General features: G+C 41.1%; 1 protein-coding gene across 1 annotated transcript in view; it reads right to left on the bottom strand.

Annotated features, from left to right (window-relative positions):
• Positions 1–11,539, bottom strand: part of adcy5 (adenylate cyclase 5) — a 72,169-nt gene that overhangs the window by 35,076 nt on the left and 25,554 nt on the right. The window contains exons 2-3 of the mRNA XM_034885354.1: positions 5,598–5,747; positions 4,973–5,094 (exon numbers count right to left, since the gene is read on the bottom strand). Of these exons, the coding sequence (XP_034741245.1) occupies positions 4,973–5,094; positions 5,598–5,747 (272 nt within the window). The remainder of the gene's footprint in view (positions 1–4,972; positions 5,095–5,597; positions 5,748–11,539) is intronic.

Raw genomic sequence — 11,539 nt, 5'->3', positions numbered from 1 at the left:
GGCGGATCTCATCAATCCCTGGGGCTTTGCCGCTGTGGAGTTGTTTGACTACCTCAGCGACCTCCACCAGGGTAATTGTTTTGTTTGTTCCAGTTGGAAATGCAGATTTCTGTTGGTTTTGCTCGTCTAGTTAACTTTTCCATGGATCAGAATGAGTTAATGAACAGATTTCTGAATTCTGACAGCTGCAGTCATGACTACATCCACTGTGAACCAATATGGCCTTGGTGTCCACCCCTTAATTACAGAAAACACAACTTAATTGTTATAATGGCTAAACGTTTGTATGTGCACGCTCATCCATAAGTGCTCATGTGACACAATGCGCATTGGTTTCAGTAATTCCTGTCAAATGCCACGGAAATGTCCTAATTTTTCAGCCCTGCCAACTCCCAAAAAGAAATCTGCACTCTTAACTGAACTCTTAAACTTAGTCAAAAAAAACGGATAATTCCTGATAATGATCACATTAACAGTAATGAAAAGACCTTTGTATACAAGAGCTCCAAGTACATGGCCTGATGCTTTAACCCTTAAGGATTCAAAAGGGACACATCCGAGTGATAAAAGGGCCTCAATAGCATCTATTATGTTTCGAGGTTTGGGCTTCCACCTGACACACACGCGTCTGTTTCTCAGGCTGAATCTCACTTATTTGATATCTCCTCGGCCCTTGGTTAAACTGGAAGTTCTGGCCCTCCTTCATGAAGGCTGAATTGTTCCTGCCCTGAGAAGCGATGATGGCGGAGGATTCTCTGAGGAGCTATGAGCGAGGATACACAACAGCATCCTTTCTGGAAGCAGTGCAGCGAAAAGCCGTTGCTAACTTCGCCCAGACAGCTAACAAAATTAACGTGACACTTAGAGGAAATTACATCTCATCTCTAAAAACTCATTTCCTCTCTACTTGCGTGATTCTCTGCATCTCTCCCATGCTTCCTAAGTGGGACAAACTAAGATTCGAGGAAGGGAAACAAGTGAAGGACACATGGATACAATAGAAGAACTGAGAATCTACCTGTGTCACACTAATGCAGTGTTTTGTTACTCCACAAGGTGGTGCCATAACTAATCATAACTGTTCAAGTTCAGTGTTCAGTTATTGAGCATAATATTATCATACACACTAGAACCCAAACAACATTTCAGCAGGCTGATATTATTGGCGGGCTAATATTATCAGCCAATATTAGGCATTTCCCGGTATCGGCATTTATAATGGCTGATATAAAAGATATATGTATACATATATATATTTGTTTTAATATTTGTTCATCAGAATCATTTAGTATGACAAATAAAGGATTCTGGTAAATGATTTTTTTTGTAATTATTGTTTTTGTTCAAAGGACTTCATATCTTCGTATCATATCTTTTATATCTTAAGTTTGTATTTTTATACATTTTATTCATCAGAACTTTAATACATTTTGATGTTTCTCTGTTCTGTTGAGACAATAAAACAAATTGTTATATTATTTTAGGGAGTACTTCTAAATAACTACAAATATCTAATGTTAGGGAAATCAGTTTGTTTTGTTACCCGTTTCTGGATAGATTTTTTTTAAACATATATCGGCCGATACATTGGAATATCGGATTTTTAAATATCCAAATATTTGTATTGTATCTGCCTTAAAAATCCTTAGGGTCAGTCGGGCTCTAATACACACCACATCAAAAGCAAAACCTTTGTGGTGGGTAAACAATATTTAAGCATTCATTCGCTCAATCATCAATGACTGGCAACTGACACAACTGAGCAGCCTCCACAGATGCAGGCTATGGGATTTGTCTGTAAGCTCTAAGTTCCAATAAGTTGGCCTTTTGCTGAGAGGTTTTTGCTACCGCTACTGCTTTCAAGCTCACTTACTTGTTAATAAAAAGGATAATTTCTGTATTTTTCAATCTGGACCCTATTTTCCCATGCACTGGTGTCTAAGTGACTAATGTTAACACAGCAAAAACATCTTTCTGACTGATAAATAGCTTGATTGTGGTTCTGTGTTCCTCTTTAAAATTAATGCACTGTCAATATCTTCTATAACAGACGTGATGTCGGAATCTACACATCTCAATTCAACCCAAGTGCTCTGGTTGATGACGTGTGATGTGGTTGATTACGTTACTTTTGATCATTTGTCCATCATTGTATAAAGCCCACCCTGGCAATTTGATTGGTTCAAACAGCTCTGGTTTGATCATTGTTGCTCCACAAAAGATTAAGTCCAGACCAAACCTCACAAACTCAAAAGTTGTGGGCGGGGCTAACTTTGGCTGTTATCCGGGCTACCAGACCACTGTAACTGGCAGCAACGTAACCCTATGGGGCAAATGTGCACACAGTGACACCCACTGACTATTAGTCAGTTAGACACAAAAAAAAAATATCAAAATTACCTTTTTATCAGAAGCTATACATTACATTGTAGGAGGGATAATGTCCGAGGCATGTTTTATGTGCCAAACTTTTACATTCTTTTCCTTAAACTATCATCAGGTCATGGAGGAGATAGAGATGTGTTGGAGGCCGCTAATCTTGACAAGCTGAATGCTCAACAGAATCTATTGGTCTACACAATGAACATCAACACTCAATCATCAGCACTAAGCACTCACAAAAGTGTGTTTGTGAACGGCTTCAGATTTCTAAATGCATTCAGACCGCTATTCAAAACGTTTTACACTCTTCAGTTTCAAATGATTGTACTCAAACTAAATTTTTAAGACTATAGGAAGGTTAGAAAATGACCCCACAGCGGTAACTTGCATACAAACATTAAACATTACAAGACAAATTAAAAAATTTGACCCACATTATGAATCTTTATTACTTAATCAGTGTTTTGGAAGTTTCTGTACAGCGAGAGATGAACTTTTGGGAAGTGAGACTTTGTTGAAACAAAATAAAGACAGCTGCACCACTGAGTCAAGGTTTGGACTTCGGTGAGATTTAATTATTCCGTGCAGAGACTAATCAAGTGACAAGAACAGTTTTCCCAACGTATACATCTGTAACAGTGTGACAACGTCTTGCGAAATTAAAACAGTAGCATCCCCGTCTTATATCCTGTTTCCCCTAGAGGATAAAATGCCTTGTTTTGGAAAACACATCTAATCTTATCAAAACAATTAATTTTAGCAGACAGAAAAGTTGGAGCCTCTTATGTTTCTGCACCTGTCTCTCATGCCTCAAAGTTTTCTACCGGTCTTTTATCTTAGCTGAACGAAAACAAAACACGTCTTTGGATGTTTTAGACAGGCTATGGTCCTGACCCTGGACTTGCTTTGATAGATGTAGCACTGAACAAATGTCTCCTTTAGACTCCATGGCGTTCTCCTCGGAGGAAGAAATAGAGCAGAGACTAACAGAGTCTCTCCTTCAAGGAGGACACACAGGGAAGGGATTTTAAAAGTCTTACAACCTGAAAAGCATTATAAATAATAATAATAATAATAATACTACATGCATATTTTAGAAGGATATATGAAATAGTTCTTAAATGTAATTTTCCCATTACTTGAGTTTGGTTGAACATGTGGCACAAACCTTGAAACAATTGATGAAAAAGACAATGATTTATGAACAATATCAAACTCTTCTTAAGGAAGTATTTCCTGTTTACAGACACAAATCATTTGTGACATCATCTGAAATAACACCCACAACCTTATGTAGAGAGGTTCAGGTCCTTAGAGTTTTACAGTATTCATGTCATATGTTCAGTCTTAGAAACCAAACCTGTTTAAGCCCAACCAATCAGCTGGCACACATGAACAGGAGGTGACATTTTCTAACCTCCACCTAAGATACCAATCTGTAGTTAAAATGTTTGCTCTAAATGAATGTAGGTTCTTTAAAAGGTAAAATTTAAATCTCTAAAAATGTATTATTGCCTATATTAATCATTTATATTCTTGGTTGCTTGATTTACAGTCAGCAGCAACTGGTGATCAAAGTTCATGTTTTAAATGAGTATTATATTACACTCTGACATGTTACGGATACTGTAGACAGGTGAAAAATACCATGCAGCCTATTGTCATGGCAACACCTGCACTACCCTCCTCCACCTCTGCATGTGGGTGGGCTGCACCATTCAGAATTAACCTGGATTAATTCATGGCTTATTTTACAATTCTGTTGCACCAACATTTTGAATGTTGTTTTGAACTCAACATGATTCCACAACATTTCTTTGATAATGTTTAAACTATTTCATGCATATAGCCCTCTCTAATCCAGGTCTCTCCAACAGATCGTAGATTAACCTAACTTTGATCAAATACTTATTTCAGGTTTAAATGTATTATTATTATTATTATTATTATTATTATTATTATTATTATTATTATTATTATTATTATTATGAGTAAAACAGGGTTTAAAAGTTAAGTTTAAGTCACCTTAAAATATAGGCCAAACTGAATATGATCCAGATCGAGATGTCCATTGACAGCAGCCCTTACTTTACTGAATTTAGATTCAGCAGCAGCTTAAAAGTTCAAAATCATTATATGATATACTGCCTCCATGAGGAATTGTGTCCACATGATACAAACCTTCCGTGATCATGCACAGAGCCCCAACCCCTCCGCCACGCAGTGGCTAGTAGCCAAGAAGGAAACGGAGGATTTAAAAAAAACTAAAACATGATGGACTCTTCAGAAGAAAGAACACTCACTAATGACAAGTTAATATACCGTAGTACTATGGTATGTTAAAACTATTTCCTCTTATGGCCAAAACTCACTCAATGCCACCTTAAACAAAAGGGTTTGCATTGCATACTAATATTTAAGTGTATGTTTCTTAATGTATGTGTGCTTGTATTGTTACTCTTTCTGAGAGGAAACACACAGCTTGAAGGATTTGTAGAGATGTTGAGAAAATGTGTTTTTTGTAGCAGCTTTAATCGGTTTCCCCCTCATCATCCCACCTCTTCTTCCTTGTGCGTGCCCCTGGTGTTACCTGACGTTGTCGTGCTTCTGGATGTAGATCTTGTGAAACATCATATCCTCTTGCTTGGCGTTTATGTCGGCTTTCATCTCCATGGCAACGTGGCGGGGAAGCACTGAGAGCAGGAGACGTTCCTGCAGGAAAGCGTGGAAGGCCAGTAGGTTCAATGGAAGTAAGTGCATGGTCAGACGTGGAGGCTTTGTCTGTCTGAGGAAGTATGACTGACTAACATGCCTGATTAAGTTCCCTGCCCCCCAAATTATAAAAAATAAAAATAACTTGCACATGCATTTCCTCCAATCATCAACAGCCAATCACCAAACTTAAAATTCTGCAAGCTCCTATTCTGAATGTCCTAAAGCTGTAATTCACACATCTTTGTCTTCTTCTCCACAGCTATGGTGACTGGAGGTTTTATGTTTGTCACACCAATTTCTCAGTATAAAAATGATATAGTATAGTATAGAAGTATGGAACAAGCATGCACACTACTGTACACTTTTTGGATCCATCCTTCAAGTCTACAGAGGGTGTTTAAAATTCAAAAGGTTCATTTGATTTAATCACCAATGTTGCTGGTGCTCTTTCCTCCAATCTTACATCCCCAGCTCTCTCTCTCTCTCCATCTCTCTCTCACCTGCTGTTGGTTTTCTCTCTGGGAGTGGAGGCGAGCCTGGATGCATTCCCTGGTCTCCTGGAAGGCCTGTCTCTGGGAACCCTCAGCGGGGTAATGAGTGCAGACTCCCACAATGTTGGTGCAGGAGAAGATCAACACATTGGACACTAACTGTGGAAGAGGTTGAGAGAGAATGAGTTAGACTGCAGGGACGGGGCATCTTAACCAACATACAGTGAATGACAATCCTTTAAATTGCAAGCATCCAGCTGAGATATTTTCCGGCCTCTTTACCTTCCCTAAGCAATTGAACACAGGGACTAGTTGAGGTGCTGCTGTCTGTATCACAGATATCTTTTCTGGAGAATATATATAAAATGCACTTCTCTGTCACTATAAAAACATAATAGGGACTCTTCCCCTCTTTTTACAGGTCATTTTACATTTACATTCCAAAACATCTGGGGCCAGATGTGATGTATATTAAACACACAAAATAATAAAAATACCTATTCTTCATACTAAGATTAGTATTCTGTAAGAATACCTGTAGCTCCAAATGTTCTTCCCACAAGGTGTTATTCAATTGAAGTGATACAGAACAGAAAAGGGAGAAGGTTTTCTACATTTATGTATGATGTGTCTTAACAGTCTCAATGTTGTCATTGAGCCCAAGTAAACAGATTTACACATTTGCACACCCATCACTAATGTGAGCATGAAACACAGTAAATGCATCATAATTTGTCCTATAAATATTGGCCACTTTTAGCACTGAGTTCAAACTTGTGTGACTTCCTGAGTAATCTGAGAGCATGTAAACATACTGAGTTCCAGAAGCTAGTGGAACAAAAGCTACCACTAAAACTTGAATTAGTAATTTGCAGCAAATTAGTACCTTTAGACCCTGTCAAAGTTTCCACCTATCAAACAGCTTGGAATCTGTCATGTGTCCAAGGCACTAATGCTAAAAAGGTATCGTTTCCATTCAGTGCCAGGCATACAGTGGGCCCTGGGACTGGCAGCCAGCAGCAAGCCAAAGCCAGCAGCCCATTCTTTTCTTAGAGCCATTTCATGGGCGGAATCAGCCAGTTGAAACACAGTCACACCACAGGCCTCTCTGTTGCCGGAACAAACTGAACAAACACAGCACGTCTTTATCAAGTCAAAAAAACTCAGCAGGTCTCCATGCTTAAAACCAAGCACACTAAGAGGGAGTAGTGATTGGCTGAAGAGGAAGTGAGACAAGACCAAGGAAAATACAGCAATGAGGTGCGACAGACAGAGAGGGTTGTGAATTTAGAAGAGGTTACTCTTTGCTATTTCTGCCTTTCTTATCTAACTGAAACACCATTAAGCTGAACTGGATTGAACCACAATAGATAAATGATTTCTTAAGATAAGAACAGTCAAGCCATGGCAAGCAATGTTGCCCAAGTGTAGAGAAACAGACTTTTATGTTCTTTGTTTTGGCTGCTTGAATGTTAACTTTGACAGTACTATTCTTACCTAATAGCATTTCAGGAACACCTCATTGCAAATGTTGGAAAAGATCTTCTCCTCAAGGGAGCTCTCAAAAGAATCAAAAACCGCATGAAGGTGTCATGAACAGTAAGAAGTACTAGGTTATGGGGCAACCTTTAGCCCACCTGGTAGAGTGTGTCCCTATGTAGGCTGAGTCCATAGCAGCGACCCGAGTTTGGGTCCAACCTGCATCCCTTTGCTGTGTGTCATCCCTTCTCTTTCCCCCTTCCCTGTCCTATCACTATCAAATAAAATAAAAAGTTGTTTGTTGAATGTGTTTGGATGTTACAATTCAGCGGTTAGGGACCGTTCCGGTATTTACGGAACGGACCACCGGAGGAAAACAGGGGAGGGTCATGTCTTTGTTGAGGGGAGTGTCACCCAATGTTTTTTAGTCTTGGAGGGGGGAGTCATCCAACTTTTTTTATACATGAAAACAGTTACATTGGCAAGTGCCTTGTTCGGTGCATATGTGATACTCAGTCTTCAATGAGATGGGTATGGCTGCAGCTGGGAGACCTCCCGTCTTGTGCCCTCTTGGCTGGTGCCGTCCCCGAGCTTCTACTCCTCAAAATAAAAGCTTGCATCAGGTCCGCTATGTCTTTGTACTTTAGTGTTTTAGATGATTTTGAACTAAACAGTACCGCAGTCATGCTAATGAATACAATTCTTTTTTTCAGTTTTGTGTATATGTGTGGGCAGGATTTATTTAACTTGGGAACTCCCACAGTTACAACATAAGTGAGCTAGCAAAGCAGTTTTGTTTTGTTGCAGGATTTATTAAGACTGGGAAATTCAACGGTCTCTGCAAAGCTATAGCAGAATTAAAAATATTTCTGTTTTATATGAGTACAAAAATGACCACATTTGCAACCCAGCAGAAGAACTTGATCATTATAACTTACATATGCAGCCCATGTTAATACATTTAGCATCTCAAAAGAAATTTGTTGTATTCAGTGCAACCAGCTGTAGTTGAAAAGCCAAATATACTGTATTAGAACAGAGAGGTAGCAAACAGCAAATCATTTCCCCGCATAATGCTGCAGTTGAGTACATGTCCTTCTTCAAGAGGCAAACCTGTTACAGATCTGCACACATTTTAGAGCTTTTTTGTCGTAGAAGGTTGACGAAAAGCCCTGACTTTGCACAGCTCTGACATTCAGTGGACAAGAATGTATTTTGGGTGAAATGCCTCTCTCCAGCTAAAACTCGGTTACAGCATTACAGAGGCATTATTGTGTTTTCCTTTCAACATGGGGGCTTATTAGCGTAACAAAAGTGTTTGAGGCATGTAATCAGCAGGGAAGGACGTACTATTTTGCTCCGGGGAGAATTGTATCCTGCTACAAAAACACCAGGAGGGGGCAGGAGCTTTTACTGCTATAGTGTAAAGGTCTGTGTGTTTTGGTTAAGACCATTAAAATAATTGTGGAAAACACAGACTCCTGCTTGAAACTGTCCAAATTTGACATTTATAGATGTGCTCCTGCTACTTACAGTGGAGTTACAGGGAGCCAGCTGCAGCTGAACATGGAGCCTCGAAGCATCCCACCCCCGCACAGCCATGGAAACGGCATGCATCAGATAGAGTCTTTCAACAGGTCAATACAAATATTCCCCAGCAGCAGTCTTATTCTATTAATACTGCCAGTGCTCATACAGGCCTTATTTGGAAACCTATGGGCTTTTCCTCACCACAAAGGGAAAGTGAGAGCAACAAAACACAGTTCCCATATTTAATACAGAGATCGTCCTCAGGGTAACAGAAATGTATTATTGAATAACTGCACAAAAGAACTGATGAGGTCTCTGCTGATTATCCAGATTATTAGATGTAAATAAACCAAAGTCTTCTTAAACATTATCAGGGAAGATCATTGTCAATAATTGTCCTCTGTGATTCATGCATGTTGTTAAGCTCAACTCCCTCACACTGAATTATTTTATCCATCCATCCATCCATCTTCATCTGCTTATCAGGTTTCGGGTCCCGAGCCATATTAACCAGCTCCGACAGGGGATCCCGAGGCATTCCCAGGCCAGGTTGGAGAAATAACCTCTCCACCTAGGATCCTCCCCAAGGCCTCTTCCCAGCTGGACTTGCCTGGAACACCTCCCCTAGGGAGGCGCCCAGGAGGCATCCTTACCAGATGCCCGAACCACCTTGACCCATCTCCCGTTCCATTGTCCCCTCACTCGCAAACAAGACTCCAAGGTATTTAGACTACTTTACTTGGGGTAAGGACTCATTCCCTAACTGAAGAAGGCACTTCATCAGTTTTTGGTTTAGAGGTGCCAATCCTCATCCCAGCCGCTGCACAATCGTCTGCGAACCGATCCAGTGAGCGCTGAAGGTCACAGGCCGATGATGCCATCAGGACCACATCGTCCGCAAAAAGCAGCGATGAGATCCCGAGCCCACCGAACTGCAACCACTCCCCACCCTGACTATGCCTTGATATCCTGTCCATAAATACTACAAACAGGATTGGTGACAAAGCGCAGCCCTTGTGGAGGCCAACTCTTACCTGAAACAAGCCTGACTTACTGTCGAGAACCCGGACACATCACTTGCTTTTGTCATACAGAGATTGGATGACCCTGAGAAGGGACCCCCCTCACCCCATACTCCTGCAGCACCTCCCAGAGTATCTCCCAGGGCACCCAGTCCTAGGTCTTCTCCAGATCCACAAAACACATGTAGACCGTTTGGGCATACTCCCAGGCTCCCTCCAGAATCCTTGCGAGAGTGCAGATCTGATCCATTGTTCCACAACCAGGACGGAATCCGCATTGTTCTTCTTCAACCCAAGGTTCAACTATCGGCCAAACACTCGTTTCCAACACCATGGACTTAACCAGGGAGGCTGAGAAGTATGACACCCCTGTAATTGGCACACACCCTCTGGTCCCCGTTTTTTGAAGAGCGGAACCACCACCCCGGTCTGCCCCTCCCTAGGCACCATCCCTGACCTCCACGCAATGTTGAAGAGACGTGTCAACCAAGACAGCCCAAGTTCCGGTTCTACTCCGGAGTTGCGTAGGATGTGAGGATACTCACAAGCCCCCAGCTGAGTGCCGGTGCGGCGGCGCTGTCAACTGATCCCCATCTGGTGATGAGTTGGGTCAGGGGATGGGGGAAGACTCTACAGACCTGGTAAGCCCTAACTAGTAGTGAGGGTAAATTGGGAACGTCTGGAGGAGGCCCTTGTCAGACAGTCTTTCATCCCGCACCTCTGGCGGAGCTTTTAATGCATCACGGTGGAGGCTGGGGGCATTGAACCGGAGTAGATAATGGTTAAAGTTTCCATTGCTGAAACTGCGGTAGAGAGCTGTGGTCTTAGGGTCTTAGGTGCCTCAAGGGGCGGTAACCCACAAACACCCTGGTGGACACCGGTGGTTAGGGAAGCAAGCAAGGAAGCCCCAAGCAAGCTGTTGCAGATGATGATACACAAACAGCTGAATTCCCACTGGGGAGGGAATTACTACCTTACTACCAGTAGTTTTACAATACGTTTTGGAATTCATGGTCAATAACCCTAATTTTATTTAGAATGATACCTAATATTTCAGTTAAAAAAGAGTTTTGTCAGGAATGAAAGTGATCAGTTGTATTTGCAAATAGTGTTGTAAAGAATCCAATATTTTTTTACGTGATAATTTGCTTAAAAAGAAACCCATACTTCAGATATAGACATTTTTTAAAGGGCAACCAAGGACAACAGGAGGGTTAAGTACTTTGTAATTATTTGCCATATGGTTGCAAAAGTCCCAACATTTCCCTCATTGTCTCCTGTAAAGAAAACATGGCTCCATTATGGGGGGCAAATGTGCCCTGTGTTTGTTTATTATAGAAGCCTCATTGGATCTTAGCTTAGAGGTCACTTTAAATTGTTTGGTTTTTATTTCACATCCAACAACAATAAATCCTATATGTTTAAGGAACATTGATAGTAACCATGGGAGGTTCCAGTCCGTGTGCTCATATCTGTGTGTGTGTTACAATGTTTTGGTGGGGGATTAATAATTGCCATCAAAAAAACAACATAGCAAGACAGGTGTAGGTCCATTTTTTGCCTCCCACGACTCTCCCACACCTTACTTCTTAAGTGTTTCTAACATCCACCCTAAGGCGTTGGGTTTCTTCTCTACGCCTGAGCTCTCGCCATGCTTCCAACAGACTTTTCATTTATACTTGTGTATGTTTCAGAGATGCCCAAAATGATGTCTGTGGAGGACTGGTGGCCAACAACCAGCCCACACAAGTGAGGATAGCAACAGCAACCAAACCACACCACACTGTTCTGTGGTAATATAAGATTCTGTATTTCTGATTAAACACAGTTTTGATACATTGGTAAACTAGTGGTGCCGTGGAGCAATATTCTTATGAGCATGTGCCCTTAATATTTGTATCACTTGCTCTACCAGCAGGC

Source organism: Etheostoma cragini, chromosome 11 (assembly GCF_013103735.1).
Source record: "Etheostoma cragini isolate CJK2018 chromosome 11, CSU_Ecrag_1.0, whole genome shotgun sequence".
Classification (NCBI taxonomy): Eukaryota; Metazoa; Chordata; class Actinopteri; order Perciformes; family Percidae; genus Etheostoma; species Etheostoma cragini.
This window is presented reverse-complemented; position numbering and strand designations above follow the sequence as displayed.